The sequence below is a fragment of the Thamnophis sirtalis genome, unplaced genomic scaffold (genome assembly GCF_051295495.1).
Source record: "Thamnophis sirtalis isolate CommonGarterSnake01/CBP01778 unplaced genomic scaffold, rThaSir2_p1.2 scaffold_1, whole genome shotgun sequence".
Lineage (NCBI taxonomy): Eukaryota > Metazoa > Chordata > Lepidosauria > Squamata > Natricidae > Thamnophis > Thamnophis sirtalis.
The window spans coordinates 128,198,189-128,216,763 of NW_028261381.1; the positions used below are offsets into that span (position 1 = coordinate 128,198,189).

Sequence of the window (18,575 nt, forward strand, 5' to 3'; positions counted from 1 at the left end):
ACAGCCATATATATGTTTGTGTGTGTGTGTGTGTGTGTGTGTGTGTGTGTGTGTATGTAGAGATATATAGATATAGATACATATACACACAAAAAAAGAAAACCACCAGAGCAAGCAAAAGAATTTATCACTGCAAATTGAAGGCTCAAGTGATAAATTTTAAAAGGCCAAGGAATGAGCTGAATGAGCCCTTGTTTCTGAGTGCTTCATTTTCCATAGCTTCTCCTTTCATAAAAGGAAAATATTAAAAGTGTTTTGGAAAGTTATTTTGAAGGGTTTGTAGCCGCTTATCATTGTTAAACAAAATATGTGTGACTACTAGAAAGAAGACAATTCCTCATGGCTTGTACAAACACGAATCCAAATGGTAGGTTTGCGCTGTCCAGTGCAGTAGCAGGAAATGGTAAGAGAATCCAGCAAGATTACTGAAGCTCTTGTTGCTCATATACATTTTCCAATAGGGGTGATTTATTATAAAGATTGGATTGAGGCTGACATCTTTTGGCAACTGATTAAATTAAATGCAGTATTAAGCAATTCTGAAATCCAGTAACACTTTTGAAAAGATGATAAACATATAAGAGGTGATACTCTTGATTTATTTAATGTTCACTGGCAGTGTCTAGCAATGAATGTACTTGTGGAGATGTATGGCAGAGTACGCTAATATATGCTAATTAATGGCTTGTGAAAGCAGTTGTGAGTTCAAAAGTAGGAATAAGGAAAAATATATGACATATGAGGTGGCAGGCATCTATATTAGAAGGCAATCAGCAGACAGAATTATTGAAGGACAGGTAATAGGAGACCACCAATAGGTGGCAATTTTTTTGACTTTCCAAACATGAGAGATGAGAGTTTGTTTTTTAAAAAAAGGGAAAGACAGAAAAAGGTAAGTCATACACATAAGCACAAATAAAGGATTTTATTTTGAAATTAAAAGCCAGGAATTTAAAACTGGACTCTCTTTTCACTTATTGTAAATATATCCAGACTTACAGTAAACTTATCTAAAGCTATAAGGCTTAGTTTTAATCAATACTAAGATAACTGTTTTGGTTTCAGTGGGTCTTTCCTAATAAGACTGGCCAAACACAATGCATAAACTATGCAGAATTGGCCCCAAGGTCCTTTCCAACACTGTTGTTCTGTTATAGTTGATATACTTAGGATAATGTCCGATTAATTGCATTTGGAAATGGCCGTTTTGTTAGATGTGCAAAAAGCATGTTGTGATTAAAGTAGGATGTAAATGTGATGTTATATTATATTCCAATAATTTGAGATCAAAGAAAAATGGATCTATCTAGATAGTTGTCTATTCCATCAAAATGACACTGGAACACTTAACTGAAGAGCCAGGTTGGAAAACATGAGTTGACTTTCTACAAAAAAAATTAGGCCTCTGACACTGGATATTCTAATATTACTCCATGATGCGGTCAAGATTTAGTTTGTTCTGTAAGATCCAAGTTTGTGTTTTATATATTTATTTCAATGTGCGTGTTTGAATTTTATTCTTCATTCTTTGTTTGTTTTCATTTGTATCTTTTATATACTTTCAATTTTTAGGAGGTTGTTTTTCAAGAGGCTGAAGCCCTGAAGAAGCTTCTTGGATGAGAAGTGAAACATCTTCAAAGAAAAACCATAAAGTCCAGTTGCCTCTTGAAAAAGCACATTTGGGACAACATGACCTGGATAACTGAGAATTTCCATAGGAGGCTGTTGGTTGTCCTATTTTTTAAAAAATGGTAAGTTTTAACTGGTTTTCAGAGTAGTAGTTTTTTTTAAGAGCTCCAATGGTTTTCCTAGGTTTTCCTGTGGTTTTCCCAGTTGCAATGTATGGCTGTGAAAGTTGGACCATAAGAAAGGCTGAGTGCCAAAGAATGGAGGCCTTTGAACTATGGTGCTGGAAGACTCCTGAGAGTCCTTGGACTGCAAGGCAACCAAACCAGTCAGTCCTAGAGCAGATCAACCCTGACTCCTCTTTAGAAGGCAGATCCTGAAGATGAAACTCAAAATACTTTGGCCACCTAATGAGAAGGAAGGACTCACTGGAGAAGAGCCTAATGCTAGGAACGATTGAGGGCAAAAGAAGAAGTGGATGACAGAGAATGAGGTGGTTGGCTGGAGTCACCACAGCAGTCGGCGTGAGCTTAAATTGACTCCAAAGGATTATAGAAGACAGTAAGCTCTGGAGTAATGTTGTCCAGAGGATGGGTTGGATACAGTGGTGGGTTGCAGGCGGTACGCCCCGCTACAGGCATACCGGAGCCAGCCTGGAGCACTGGATACCGTTCCGGTACAGTGCTCTAGAGGGCTCACCTGCCCGCCCACCTGTGCTTCACCTGTGTTTTAAGGCATGGTGCGTACAACATCTGTGTGATGCTCCGCAGGGCAGCTGGAGCATCGTGGAGCGTCGTGGAGGTGCTAAGCTGCATGCGAGCGCTCTGCGCGCTAGTTTCAACCGTACGGTTGGAACGGGATTTGAAACCCACCACTGGTCAGACACGACTTCCCAACTAACAACAAATCCCCAATGTGTGCCCTGCACTCCTAGCTCACAATTCACGGCAAACTCATCCATTAAGGTCGCATTGGAGCATAAGTGACCTGCAAGGGCGCTATGGCAACGAGTACGGCTCAGCCTCTTCTTCCCAACCATCCAGGCTGCGATTCTGGTCCCAACCAAACCGGTAGCAGGCCAGCAGCCCGCTCCCTCAGTTCCTGGCTCTTTAACTATCCCTCCGCTAGGAAGACACGCATGCGCACGGACTGTTCGATTCCTGTCGCCGGGAGGGGTGGGTGGGAGGAAGGCTTGGGGGAGTCCCAGCGAGGCTACCCTGTGCTAGGCTGCCCCCCTCCCCCGCAGCACCGAGCCCGCTTCCTTCAGCTCAGGCCTGAGGCGCAGCCTGGAGAATTCCAAGGCAGCGAGCCTGGTGCAGCTGCGGCGGCTTTTCCGCTCGCTGGCATCCGCAGCTGCCCAGCAACCCCTTCTCTTCGCAGAAGCGACGAGGGGAGCTACAGCAGCTTCTACACGCCCCTCCCTCCCTCGGGGCCAGCCGACCTTTGTCCCTCCGGCTCGCCCGCGCAGTTGTTGGGCTTGCCTGAGTGAAAAGGAGCCCCGCGGGGGTCCCCATATTTCCAGAGAGGCGGCGGTGGCGGCGGCGGCAGCAGCAACAGCCCTGGCTTCCTTCGCCCTCCCTTCCCCGGCGGCAGCGCATTGTGACCCGTGCTGAGTTCACCTGCCTTGCAGCGGGCGGGCTTTGGCTGCATGAAGAGACTCCCCCTCCCCGCCCAGAAACGCGGGGAAAGTCGCCTCCTTCGCGCCCCCTCCCCGCCCTCCTGCCTGAGTGTAGCCTGCTGCTTCATCTTTTGTCTGCCTCTCTTTTCTCCGCTGCGTGGGGTGGGTGGGTGGGTAAGAGATCGCCTTCCTCCGGCTCTTCTAGCGTCTCCCTCTTGCTCTTGGCATGCTTTCCCGGACCTGGTGGCCACCATCTAATGATGTCCAGCTAGGTGAGTGAGTCCTGTGTTCCCAGATCCTCACCTTCCCTCCTTTCCTTTCTCCGGATGATGGAACCTGGTGGTGGTTTATCTCTGCAGCCTTGAGAGACAGCTAGGCGGGTCTCTTTCTGAGCAGAAATTCTGAAGTTCCCAAAGCAAATAGCCTCATTTCTTCCTGGCTGGAGAATTTCAAAAACCTCAGCGTTGCTGTTGCACTTTTCTTTCCCCTTTATGAATGAGCCCCACCCTTTTTGTCTGTCTGTCTTAAAGGGCCTCCACACTCTAACTGCTATGTCTTCAGCAGCAGCTCTTCTGTCTCAAGCCATCTGAAGGGGCCCAAAGGTTTTGTGGTCTGAGCTTGATGGATGCTGGGATGTCAGGTTGTAAAGTGGATAGTGGTGGCGGTGGTGCTGCTGTTCTGCAGAGGTCCCAGGCCAGGGAAGGAGTGGCCCAGAGAGAAGAAGAGCAAGAAGAAGATGGAGATGAAGACCTCCGAGATGGAGGAGTCCCTTTCTTTGTGAACCGTGGAGGGCTTCCCATCAATGAGGCTACCTGGGAAAGAATGTGGAAACATGTGGCCAAGATCCATCCTGAGGGAGAATTAGTAGCTATGAGGATCCGGGGAGCCACTGATCTACCCAAGGTGAGAGGACTCCAAAAAAGAATATTGGAGGAAACTGCTTCCTTGACATCAGTCAACTGGAAGTCAATGCCTTTTCTAATTTGAGTCTGACAATGAATGGATGTGAATCACAGATTAAGGTTGCAAGTGGGAGAGATCCATCCCCATATAAACATAATCTAATTTCTGTTTAACTCATAAAGGTGCCATTAAGTTAAGCTTAGTTTTTTGCTAAATGCACATATCCAACTAGATTTATTTATATAAATATGATAACATTTTGGGTAGCCTATTGCCATGGGATTTCCTGCTGGTTTTCCATCCCAAGTACGATCTAAAATCAAAATGGGTTACTGCTTAGCTTTTTTTTTTTAAGATTAGAAAAGGGTCAGCTAGGTGTTAATATCTGAGCTGGATTCATTCATTAATAGACGAAACAAAGAATAGCCAGATTGTTCAAATCTATTAAAGGAATCCCCACATTTAGACCCAGCTCAACAGTATACAGTAACTTTGCAGTGCTTTTAATTACAAAGTAATATATAACAGATTATACAAAGTAATCCATATAAATTATACTTTACAAGGGTACACAGTTGGGCCTGTTGCTATAACAAACCACAATGACATAAGATAATGGCACATCCTGACAACATCATGCAAAAAACAACTTAGCACTTGTGTCATGATGCCTGACACAAGGATGTAAGTCATGATGCCACAAAATACATACCATGGATTCTTCCCACTTCTGCTTCCTGCAAACATCTCATGTGGGCATGCTTTCTTTTTTGATGGGTTTGTGCCTACATTAGCTTTAGCAATGATCCACTTGAGCTGGGTTGATTTAAGTTTATTGACACTGTCCCATATTGAACATTTTTTTATACTTGAACTGGAAAAAGAACTGAGTTGAGTTCACATGATCATTCACAGCTATCTAAATACCGACTGCATTAAGATAATATGCCCATAAGAGTTGTATGAAACAGTATAACTAGCTTTAAGAATCTGAAGCTCTGAGGAAGAGTTTAGAAGAAAAGTACTTTTAACATTGGACAACATTGTATTTTTGACTATAGGTCTATGTTGTGCTGTATATTAATGTTATTCTTTGTCATATTAAACCTACAATGTTTGGGAGATATTTACATGTTATGAGGTCATGCCAGTTATGTTTTGAGTCAATAATAGGTGGATATTGCAATTCTTTGGACAGTTTCCTGTTCTTTTGAAAAGTGTCGCTTTTGTCTTTCCAGCCTGGAAGAGATTATCTAAACTTGTTATACAGAGCACACAAAAGGGCGGGCTTCACTTCCGGAAGTTGACAGTATAATTTGAACTGATTGACTTTATCTGAATTCTAAATAAGAATTAGTTCTTATTTAGTTCTTCTAATTAAAAACTAAGAGCCTGTATAACTGTGTTTTGGGGGTTGTACCAACTGCCAAAGCTAAGAGGAACAAATGCAAAGGAAAGGTTAAGAACATTTGGGTTATTTTCATTAAATATTATAGTATAACCTTATCCATGTTAAGATAAGTTATCAGGAGGAGAAGACTGTTGTAGTAGGTGATTCAAACTTTATTTTCATGAAAGTCCTTGATGAGCAATAATGCCAGATGTCTAAGTTAAATGGGTAAAGGCAAGTAGCAGCTTAGAAAAGGCAGATGAAAAGTGGTATATTACTAAAACTGGAAATAGAGTGCAATTCACTTGATAAGAATTGTGTCAGCTTTTACTACCTAGCTTACACTGGACAAAATGTAGACTCCTTCCTGCAAAGAGCACTCTAGCAAAGGCCTGTTGATGCTGGTGGCTTGCAGCAAGGAACTTTTTTGAAAATGCATTGATGTGATAACCTGCTTAGTCTTGAAAATGATAGCAGAAACTGAGAACAGGCTGTTCAAATAACCAAAATAAGCCCATCTGCCTCTTGGTCTCCCTTCATGCAATTACACTTGATTTTTAAACAGAATGGAAGAAAGCTGTTCAATTAATAGAGACTTCACTTACAAGACATTGGACTTTGAATTACTTTCGATTTGAGGAGGAAAAGGTGGTGCTTCATTGTGTGTGCAAGCACACATGGGACACTTCCCCATGTGCACACCAGATCACTTTTTCCCTTTTGGATTGTGCAGATAATTGTGCAGCCCTACAAGTGATATATTCATTCAAATAACTGTTCTTAAATATGTGCTTAGCCTAAGGGCCAGTCTTCTGGCTCAGCATTCTGGGTCATCAAAAGCTAAACACGAGGATTATAGTGCCATTGCTAAGTTGGCCAGCTCAACAAGCTTCACTAAGTTGTTGGGATGACATATACATTTTACATTGTCGTCATCACTATTTGGCTCCATGAACTGAATTACCATTGGGCAAAGGCAAAAAGACTTGTGGCAAACCTTGAATATTATTAACTTAAAACAGATTTCCCCTTATCTCCTGAAGGCATGGTTTCTAGAGCACCATGAGCCAGAGCCAGCCTCTGCCTATATAGCTACTGACTTGGTAGCAATTTTCCTGTCATGCAGCAGTGCCCAAATGAGCTTCTTGCTGCAAAAAGGGTGAGCATGCTGCACATGGCTCCCCACCTCCCAGTATTGCCATGTGTTATCACTTGTTCATCTTGGACAGATGGAGCGCCTTCAGAAAGGTTGCAGTGAATGCAGAGAGAGTCCTTTTAAATAACAAGAGAGTATGTTGGAATGAACAGAGCTGCGTTTTCAGAGTTATAGCAGTACTGAAATGCACTCTGTATCCTCTGCTGCTTTAAGAGCATATTGCAGAGTCAGGAAAGCAGCTCCAGAATTTGGTTTCTTTTATTCCTGTGCATTATTGCCAGGCTTTGACTTTCCTTGATATCTTGAAATGTAATACCAGCTGTGCTGTCTGGATGCTCAGAACATGAGAGCTTCACATTTCCAAAGCCTTTGTTCTGCAGACGTTTTGCATCTGGAGAAGTTCCAGCCCAAAACTCTGAGTCAAATATGGATGTCTGGCAGGCCTAGTGACTCAGTGACAGGAATTCACATATAGATTATGAACTGTGGTTTTGTCAGCATGACAAGAGATAAATGGGGGAGTTTGAATATTAACCGTACACTCGCTATGCTGCCTTTAGGAAAGCCTTTGCACTACAGCAGTGCTGCAGCTTGATTAATTATGTGACATCCGGTTGGTGTCGTCTGTTACAACTGCATGGGCAGATCTTCACAGAATAATCTGTCCCCATCTGTATCTTTAGGTGTCTCAACAGCACCACTATAGTTGCTGCCACTGAATCCATCCACCTCTGCACTTTCATGTCTAGAACTCATGGGTTATTTGCATTTTTAGCCATCAGAATTCTGTCATAGGCGCAGTGTAAGTTATTGACATTTCTTCACCCAATTATGTATTTTGCACGTAGGGTAAATAAATAATGGGAGAATAGACAGCCTTGTCTTATTCTTTTGCTGACCTAGAGTCTTTTTCACTATGTTCTGTGCAGACTATGGCTTCCTAACTTGTGTACAGATAGTCCTCGACTTACAACTACAATTGAGCCCAAAATTTCTGTTGCTAAGTGAGACAGTTGTTAAGTGAATTTTGCCCCATTTTTCAATCTTTCTTGCTACCGTTGTTAAATGAATCACTGCAGTTGTGAAGTTAGTAACACGGTTATTAAGGGAAACTGGCTTCGCCATTGACTTTGATTGTCAGAAGGTTGCAAAAGGTGACCAAATGACCAAGGGGTGGGTTGCTGACAGTTTACTACCAGTTCACAACCTGCATGATCAGTTATGTGGTACGCTTCACTCACACCCGCGCCTGATGTACCCTGTGTACATGTGCACTGTCCAATGTAAATTGTTCTTCGCACATGCCAATTACCTCCCTGCGACCAATTAGATCTCATAGATTGGGCCTCCTCCGAATTCCATCTGCCAGCCAGTGCCGGCTGGCAACTACAAGGAGGAGGGCCTTTTCAGTAGTAGCTCCGACCCTTTGGAACGAGCTCCCCGTGGAGATTCGTACTCTCACCACCGTCCAGGCCTTCCGCACAGCCCTTAAGACCTGGCTAGCCCGTCAGGCCTGGGGACAAAGATAGCCGCCCCTCCCGAATGATGAATGAATGTTGCTCATTATTTTTACTTATGTGTGTCTACGTCATTGTTTGTATTCCCCCTTTCCTGATTTTATGTGAGCCGCCCTGAGTCCCCTCAGGGAAAAGGGCGGCCTATAAATGTTAATAAATATCTAAATATCTAAATGCGCAGAACAATTTACAGTGGACTGAGCACGCACAATCACTAAAATCCAAAATGGCAGCGGCCCAGCGGCAGCGAGGAAACCAGTTTGGGGGCATGGCAAGCTCGGGTCGCTGCTGGTTCTGCGACCCAAGCCTGAATTCCACTACCTGATCGGCCGAGCCAGGCCGAACTGGGAGCACCCCACTTCTAAAATGATCCCAAGACACTGTAATCATCATAAATATGAGTCAGTTGCCATGCATCTGAGTTTTGATCACATGACCATGGGGACACACTGCAACCGTTATGTGAAAAACTGTCCTAAGTCACTTTTTTCAATGACATTGTAACTTCCAACGGTCACTAAAATAACTGTTGTAAGTTGAGAATTACTTCAACTGGTTTCGCATGAGAAACAATGAGTTGTCCAGGCTTTCCCATCTTCCTAAAGAGATATCAGAGCAAGATATGATTGACATACATTAAAGTTCTTTTTAATAATCACTGAAGCCTATATGGGCTTATTTTGTTATTCTTGGACTTTCTCAATTATTCAGGGTGTATCAGCAATAGTTTGTGTCCCTTGGCCTTTTCTAAAGCCAGCTTTAACATCTGTCATCTCCCTTTCCACATAAGTATTTAATCTGTTTTGGATGATCCACAGCATTATTTTTCTAGCATGTGAAATTAAGAATATTCCAATAGCTTTCCAGTTGGAATGATTAGTTCACCGATCTAACTTCATTTTCTGGAACTAAAAGTTCTTATAAATAGGGAATGTCTTCTGGGGTATCTTGAATGCTGTACAGAATTTCAGTTTACTACTTCCATCTTCCCTACAAAAATATTCTAAATTGTAATTATTTCAGGGAAACTTTGTCTTTTTGTTGGACATTTCCAAGTACGTAACTGTTGTAAATCTTACTGTTGTCTATGGTAGCTGCTTTCTGATACGCCCATGCAGAAAATGGAAATATCATTTTCCTTATAACGATGCTTCCATGTGTCACATAGCTAAGAACAGGCATTATTTTTAAAATGCTTACTGATACTTTGTCTGAAAATATGCCTTTCTGATCCTCTCCCCATAAAAAAAGATAAAGAACAGTGGAGTAATAGATGGGAGAACTACAGCAGGTGGCAGAAAACAACCTCACCAGCTTTGCTTCTTATGCAAAACAGTTTAACAATTGGTCACATTTCTATTCATTACATGGTCTCAACTTTCCAAATATGCTGGTTCTGCCCTATTATCCCAGTCATACATTCCTTGCTCCCACACTTTCCAGATTGTACGCCAAGATCTGGATGGACATTGGATGGATTCAGATTCATTGGCATTTGAATAGCATTCTCTTTTGTTATCAGGGAGGCTGATTTAACAGGGCTTCCACTTTTATGGACAGAAGACTCCAGTTGCATTAAATAAATGTTTTCTCTAATGTCACCAAGAGAATCTCATAGATGCAATCTCTAGGAGTTAGGCTTTTCTCAAGAACATCTTTATGTGTTTAAGCATGAGCAAAACACACACACACATCCCAGATCACCTTTTGAGGAAGACTAATACAATAGAATTACATTTTCCTAAATGGGCTTTATGTACACTTAATGTCATTCAAATATAATAACTGAAAAGACTATTGCAACCACTTTATCCTTCGGAAATTTGCATTCCTTTCTTTAAATATCAGCTGATTAGGCTTGGAATCTACAAATGTGTAGACTAGGCTATGGTAAGGCAATCCCCCAAACATCCGTACTATAATCAATGTGTTCTAATAGTTCACACTGACTTTAAAACAAAATAATAGCTTTTCCCCAAAAAGCTTCCATTTAAGAATTACTATCTGTATATTAATATATTTTGAGGGAAGAAATTGTAGCAGGGAAATATGTATCACCAGAAAGTGTCATTGTAGCATCTCAATTAGCTTGGAGGTAAGAGGTACAGGTCTTTCACTCTTCCCTTTCTGTCTCTTAAGGGACAGAACTGAAATTCTTGATACCATGGAAATTTTAGTCTGGGTTCAAGGCCCAGGTCTGTATGTAGTATAGTAAATTCTTCACTCTTAGTTGTTTAAATGAGACTAATTATAGCCATAGGACCTGCATATTTTAAGTGGTTTCCATTATATTATGTAGGATTACGTATGTCCTACTACACTAAAGAAGATGGGGAGAAGCAGTGACAATTTCTCTTCCATTTAAAAAAGGAGCAGTAAAAAGAGTGTGGCTAGTCTAATACAACCAAGATCTGCTTCTCTAAATACCTTCTGCAAAGAAGGTTGTAACTTTGCTACCTAGGAATTATGACTAGTTCTACCTTTAGACAGAGTTGAGTGGCAGCCAATCTAGGGTGATATAAAAGAGACAGCAGCAGCTGATGTCTCACCAATTGACTCTCATACAATATGAGCCAAGGTGGCGCAGTGGTTAAATGCAGCACTGCAAGCTACTGCTAGATCAGCAGTTCAGCGGTTCAAATCCCACCGGCTCAGGGTTGACTCAGCCTTCCATCCTTCCGAGGTGGGTAAAATGAGGACCCAGATTGTTGGGGGCAATATGCTGACTCTCTGTAAACCGCTTAGAGAGGGCTGAAAGCCCTATGAAGCGGTATATAAGTCTACTGCTATTTTTCCTGCTTAGAAGATGGAGATGCCAAGGGGTTTTCTGCTTCAAATGCTGAAATAACTTGGCTAAGGGATATTGGAAGAAGACAACTTAAGAAATCAAATATCTGGGACCGGCCCTGTTGGGAAAGACTCTTCATTGTTTCTTACTAGAATTGAAGAATATTTTCCCATTCATCAGAAATTGCCTAATGTACTTTGTTCTGAAGAATAAATGCATGTCTCAATGCCACTATCTCATGTTCAGATATTTCAAAGCTTTACACCTTGTTTTCTCACAATATACACGTTACATGAAATGTTTGTCAGAAAAGATGAGCCATGCCAAATTCTCACTCTTCTGCTTGTGTATTATTAAATATCACAGTCATCCTTAGCTTATCTACCCCTGATGAGTTTAACTACCACTCCCACAATTCCAAAGCCTCTTAGAATTCATGAAATTGTAATATATCACTTCTGCAATTCGTTGTTCTGGCTTAGACAAAGGAGTACATAGACAAAAATCATCATTCGACTTTTTTGCTTACTAACTGGTTATTATCATTAGATATTAGTCAGTTATTAACATTAACCTACTACACTACAAGTAATCCGTGCTCAGCGACCACAATTGGAATTGGCAATTTGGTTGCTAAGCAGAAAATCATGTGGCATCAAAAGGCTTTGCTTCCCTGTCAGTCATTAAGCAAGATGCTGTGGTCACTAAGTGAAAAATATCACATGACCACAGCTTATGGTTTTACTTTACTTCTGCATTCTCTATTAACTCTGCTTGTCACAAGCTGAGTGTGCAGCTTAACTGAGGGATGTTGCAGTGGCCACAAATGTGCACCAGTTGTGAAACACAGGAATGGTGATCCCAATGACCATGGGACATTGTGATGATCATAACACAAAGTTAATTTTCTACACCATTGTAATTTCCAACAGTTGCTGCACGAGGCAGTCAATAAAGGGAGGACTACTTATAATAGACTGAGGCAGGCAGCCTTGTGGCAATCTTCATATTAATGAATGACATCTTCCAGTAGCTGCAGATGGTGCAGTTATGATGAAAGATGCTGGAAGTTGCAGTTGATTTGCCTCTGGAGTATCACAGGTTTCCTTCCTTTCAACTAGAATATAAATGGAATTTCATCTTTGACTTGGTGATCTTGAATTTCATTTCCTCCTTCACAGATCTCCATACCAAGTGTGCCTACTCTACAGTCAACCACTCTCATCCCTGAGCGCCTGGAAGCTATACAGCGCTACATCAGGGAACTTCAGTATCCTTTCAGCTATATCTGAATCCCCAAGAAATGAAAAGAGAAGCAAGGCAACTTCCTTGCTTGATCACAAAAGGAAATAACTCATTAACATCTCAGCTCTACTGAAAAAAGAACCTTCTCTCTCTCTTTTAGGAGCCAGTGGCTTTACTGCCTTATTCATTTCCTTTAGCTTATTCCCTAGGCATTCGGTCACCATTGTTGTAAGGAAGCCAGAGTTAACCTGTTTCAAAGTTTGCTTTGCTGCACCAGAAATACAGCATACAAAAGGCATTCCACTTGATTCCTTTCCAAGTGCATGGAGGAAAACCTGGGACTGTAGAACAAATGGGGAGTGCTTTGAGTGCACATTGCTGCTGCTAGACTCACTAGGACTGCTAGCTGTTTTTTTTTTGTTGGGGGGGGGGAGAAGCTGGAGTGGATTTTGTGGGGATCATTAGTGGTGAAAGAAAAGTAAACTTTTCTACTGCGCACACTGTAGGCTCTCTAAACAACACTCCCACATACAAAAACACTAACATCTATTAATATTTTTAACAATTTGCTTATGCTTCCTCTACCCCCCTTTTAGCAGCTCTTCCAAGCCAAGCATACCTTAACCTCTTATTCCCAGATACAATCACACTGGGACACAGTTCTTTGAAATCAAGAAAAGCAGACCTTTGACTGGGTAAGTATCGTCTTTCCAGCCTTATTTTAAAAATAGTTCTTTTTCTTACCCCTATCCCTAAAAAGGTAAAGGTTCCCCTTGCACATATGTGCAAGTCGTTCCCAACTCTAGGAGGCGGTGTTCATCTCTGTTTCAAAGCCGAAGAGCCAGTGGTGTCCGAAGACGTCTCCGTGGTCATGTGGCTGGCATGACTAAATGCTGAAGGCACACAGAACGCTGTTACCTTCCCACCAAAGGTGGTTCCTATTTTTCTACTTGCATTTTTACCATGCTTTTCAGCTGCTAGGTTGGCAGAAACTGGGACAAGTAACAGGAGCTCACTCCGTTATGTGGCTCTAGGGATTCAAACTGCTGATCTTCCGATTGACAAGCTCAGCGTCTTAGCCACTGAGCCACCGTTACCCTTATCCTAAACGAATACAGTATTCTCTAGTTGCAGATCCATGAAACAGCCCCAGCAAAAATATTATATAATCTGCTAAAGAAGCAATTTTTGCTTGATTCCCAGGCCTTCCATCTCCTTCAGTACAGTTCAGGATTTCTGACCTCTTGCAACGTAGCCATAATTGTGTCTAGCTGATGTAATAAATATGGGTGGAGGTGCTTATTATTTTTGATTGCAATGGCATTCATGTAGTTTAAGCCTCCACTGAATGCCACACTTGGGCCTCTTAACCTGAGACATTTAATGATAGAGATTAAACATACAAAACTATAGGGTTATACTAAAATTATTCTAAATATACACCAAAGCTTTAATCTGGTTTAGAAGACAAAAATTTACTGAATGTTGAATTCTGTATTGGTAGCCAAAAAAAAAAGTATGAAGTGAAGAGGAACTACCCATCATCATAATTTCTTTTCTGTTCTTTAATGATCAAGCAGTTATTTCCCATTTTCTTCAGGCTGTTCTCCACCTATATATTATCTGACAAAACCTTTAAAATATTAATATTCTTGCTTGTTTCTTTGTCTTGTCTCACAGGCTGATGGATCTGGCCAAAGAAATGACAAAGGAAGCCCTGCCAATCAAGTGTTTGGAGGCTGTGATCCTAGGAATGTATCCTTTTATTTTAGAAGATTAAATGGATATACACAGTTTCACTTGAAGATAACACCTGAATCCTACTATACTTATGCTCTGATATGCAAACTATATGTTAAATTTTTTTCTTGCTTTAGACAAGAAGCATAATAGCAAAAACAAGGGACGCCCTCATTTTCTAACTAGGAATATTTTTAGTTTACTGGCAGATTCCTTTTTTATTGTACTAATAATCTAGGAATCGCATCGCCTTTTGAGAGAATTGTGCCTTATGTCCCAGTATGTCTTTTAATTATAGGTTTTCCCTTGCTTTTGTTGTAACACCATTTGAGCAATAGGAATGGGATTTTCACTGCACAGCATGTTTGAATTAGTAATAGAATTAGTGTCAGGGGGTGCCTTGGGACCTTATAAACTTTTGAATTTATGGTGCTAGATGATCTGCCCAAGCTCATAGACTTGAAGACTAACATAAAGAAATCTGATGCACCAAAGCCAGATCCAAACACATGGATGTTCTGGAGGTTACTCAATTGATATTTATCTACAGATTGAGAAAATAGGCTTTGTATTTTGTCACATAGAAAAACATAGTCCTCCAGATGCTTTAGAAGTACCTCCCCAAACCTATGCCATATAGGTAGTCCTCAAGTTACAATAGTTTGTTTAGTGACCATTCAAAGTTACAACGACACTGAAAAATGTGATTTGTGACCATTTTTCACAGTTACGACCATTGCAGCGTCCCCATGATCATGTGATCAAAATTCAGATACATGGCAGCTGGTTCATATTTATGACCATTGCTGTGTCTCAATGTCATGTGATCCCCTTTTGCGACCTTCTGACAAGCCAAGTCAATGGGGAAAGACAGATTCACTTAATAGCTGGGTTACTAACTTATCAACTGCAGTGATTCACTTAACTGTGGCAAGAAAGGTTGTAAAATATGTAAAAAAATTGAGGGATGGTTCATTACTTTACTTTGTTATACCACCTATTTCCTGAATATTTCATCATCAATAGTTACCTCACCAACCACATGCCAACACTGGACCGCTTCCCCATCAGTTTCAAAACTTACTTCTCAGGGAACTACTTCCACCATATTGTGCTGGGAGTGAACATTGGGGGCCACTATGGGGCGCTTGGCATAAGTCGACGCGAGGATCTCATGTACAAAGCTCCCACCTTCCGCACACTGAGTGAGCTTATTTTTGACTATGAAGAGGCCTATCGGTGCTGTTGGCACACCCTCAAAAAGGTGAAGCTTGGCCAATGTGTGTCCCATGACCCACACAGTGTGGAGCAGATCGAATGGAAGCATTCCGTCTTGGATGTGGAGAAGCTGAGTCGCGAGGACTTCCGCAAGGAGCTTGAGAGGCATTCCCGTGACGTGAGGCTAAAGGTGAGGTGAAGGGGAAAAAGAAGAGCGGGTTGTTTAGTCTACCTTTATAAAGTATGGATGAGTGTCCTTAAGTGAGTGTCTGTGGATGATTTTGGAACCACACTCATTGGGTTGATGATTTAGAACAGGAGGGACAATGTTGTACACAAGTCTTGGAAGATGTTATTTATTTTATAACAGTTAAGCCTGTGTTGGGCTTATGCTGTAATTTTTGTCTAGTTCCCATCCTGAAATGGAGAGGACCTGTTTCAGAGGAGAGAATAGAAAGAAAGGTGCTTGAGCCAATCTGTTTCATCCATTCTTGGAAATCAGAGTTGAAGAGGCTCTGGGATCTACAAAATAGGGGGGGGGGGGGAATTCATGTATAGTTCAGATTGCTCACCCCTACCTTAGTTAAACATCACTTGGTTGAGTTGTTCTTATTTGCATGCTTGAAGATGAAACCTATTATAGACAATTTTATTTTTTTACTACTGGAAGGAAGAATAATTGTTCTTAGATGTTTCTTAAGTCTTGGAAGTGTTCCATTGGCAAATTTTCTCTTCCTATTAGCATGATAATTAGCAGCAACTTGCTCTTTCTGTAGATATATTTAGATGGGATTTTATACACAAATGTTTTTGCAGTGTTTTGAACATTCAAAAGACCTAAATGATGCTAAAAATACGGCAAGCTCCTTCCTATTTTTGGCACCAAGAGAAAAGCCTAAGGCTATGAAGTTTTTCTTTCCATAGATCAGCAAAGCTACTGGACCACCATCACCCACCAAGGATAGGAAAAAGGATGTATCATCCCCACAACGTAGCCAATCCAGTCCACATCGTCGCAATAGCCGGACAGAAAGGCGGTAAGCCTGCAATACTTTGCTTTGCCTTTATGTAGTTTTTGGTTTCCTTGATTTTGCTATAATTTAAGTGTACACAAGGTTTTTCTCCTACGTGAGTAGAGACATATTTTACACAATTCTTCTTGTCTCAGTATATACGCTTCACACTGGCTTTCTCTCTGCTTTTAAGCAACCTGTTCGGTTATTGCTCCCAGTGACATTTTGAAATTAAATGATTGATTGAATGATCAGTTTCATGGATTTTAGAGAATGACCATTAACTGAATTATAACTTCTTTCCAACAGAGCAATATGTTGCATATTTACATGCCAATCTAGGGAACACAATGGCTCAGCGGTTAAAGACGCTGAGCTTGTCAGCTGGAAAGTTGACTGTCTGGGTTTGAGGCCTGAGTGCTGCATGATGGGGTGAGCTGCCATTACTTGCCTCAGCTCCTGCCCACCTAACAGTTAGAAAGCATGCAAATGCGAATAGATTCATAGGTACCATTTTAGTGGGAAGGTAACATCTTCGGTGTATAGTCATGCTGGCCACATGACCACTGAAATGTCTTCAGACAACACTGGCGTCCTAGGCTAAGAAATGGAGATGAGCACCAGCCCCTAGAGTCGGAAATGACTGGACAAGGAAACTTTTACCTTCACCTTACATGCAATTATGTTCTTTGCTGAGTGGTGTTAATCCCAACAAGGGTGTTTGCTAGAAATCTGAGTTAGAATAGATATGAATATGGATATCCTTGGAAAGCATTGCACAAACTCCTCCCTTCTGTGAGTACTCATCAGAGAAAAATAGCAGATGCCATCTGCAAGAAACTGCCTTCACCCATTGCATTCTTGTATTGTAAGCTCATTGTCATAACGAAAGCTCATTAATAGAAGGAAACAGGCACTGCTTCCAGTCTCTGTCTCATGCCCCCATTCTAGCAACAAAAGGATGACAAATCTCTTCCTGACTTTTATTGTATGACTCACAGAAGGAGAGCAGATACTGATGTTGATTAAAACTTAGCCTGGTGCTTTTGCCAAGTCAAGGCTTTGAGAACTCTGCTTTAATTATGTCCAGAAAGTGTCTTTGAAGAACATGTGGGATGATTACCTAGCTAAGCTCTACAGATAATGATAACAATTTAAGATTCTAAAATAGCTAAAGACTTTTTTTATTGTTAGAAGGTGCAGACTCTTTTCATTTGCTCATTCGCTTTTTTCTTTTCTTTTCTCCATTCTGCAGACCATCTGGAGACAAGAAACCTACAGAACCCAAAGCCATGCCCGATCTTAATGGTTACCAAATCAGAGTATAAAAATCTTCTCATTTGTGGACCACTTGGTGGAAAGCATTTGAACCAATACTACCTATAAGATGTGCAGTGTGGGAGGGGATGCAGAGGGTACAAAGTGCATATTTTCAAAGGTATTGATTTACTCGGAGGTGATATCCTGTGTATTAGAGGGTAGCAATTTCTTTGCATTATATCAGGAACTAAATACAAACAAACAAACAAACAAAGTTTAAAAAGATCTTCCACCAGTTATTCATTGTTCTACATAGTGGCAAGGGAAGATACATTTTGCAAAGTAACAGTAAAAAGCCCTTGCTGTTTCTCAGCCCACGCAGAAGTAGAATGCTTTTGACTTCAAAAAGCCCCATAGTAAACTATATGTCTCCTCTCTGCTTTTGAAGGAACCAAGTTAGCAGGAGATCTCAGGAGATAAACAGGGGCTAGAAGCAAAATAATAATAATAATAATAATACTGACTCCTATGGAAGAATTTCTTAATTTGTATTTTCTGAGAATTTTAATATTTTTAATAACTTGGGGAGTGGGGAAAGCGTACCGAATTGTTGCATATGCTCTAAAATCATCAGTGTGATCCTAGTGTTTTCTTTTCAAACGATGGACTGTCTAGGATGAAAATGCACATATTGTGCAACTCCCACTGCAGACTGGCTAGCTGGATCCCCAAGATACACTTTTTGTAAATAGAAGATAGTTTAGGAACTGCCTGTGTTTTGGGGGCATGGACGTCAGATGTACGCTGTAGCTTAATTGGCTTGTGGCGGTACCCGATTGTGAATGCATTCTAGAGATTAATTGGAGACCAGGTTTCCATTTTCCTCACTTTCTGGTGCTATTCTAGATTTGACTGTTGTTAGAGTAATAGAAGCTTTTGGGTGGCAGCAGAGCAGCCCCAACCTGATACTCTCCATATGGGTAGAATTGCAGTCTTGCCATCTGGAGGGTGTCTCGTTGAGAGAAAGCTGCTGGCTAAACACGTCTCCCGTTTCTTGGAAAAGAGTGTCTTACTCATTTATAGTAACATGACCCTTGCTCT

General features: G+C 41.3%; 1 protein-coding gene across 2 annotated transcripts; it reads left to right on the forward strand.

Annotated features, from left to right (window-relative positions):
- Positions 1–3,432: 3,432 nt before the first annotated feature.
- On the forward strand, positions 3,433–17,557 carry VASH1 (vasohibin 1). Of its 2 annotated transcripts, XM_014064392.2 has the most exons (8): positions 3,433–3,516; positions 3,775–4,147; positions 12,180–12,268; positions 12,882–12,938; positions 13,924–13,998; positions 15,010–15,391; positions 16,126–16,238; positions 17,470–17,557. In XM_014064392.2, exons 2-8 carry the CDS (start codon positions 3,866–3,868, stop codon positions 17,540–17,542), a joined length of 1,071 nt encoding a protein of 356 aa, XP_013919867.2. In that variant the 5' UTR covers positions 3,433–3,516; positions 3,775–3,865; the 3' UTR covers positions 17,543–17,557. The 2 variants fall into 2 exon arrangements, with proteins under 2 accessions (XP_013919867.2, XP_087582742.1); XM_087726616.1 differs by having other exon boundaries at positions 3,460–4,147.
- The last annotated feature ends 1,018 nt before the right edge of the window (positions 17,558–18,575 follow it).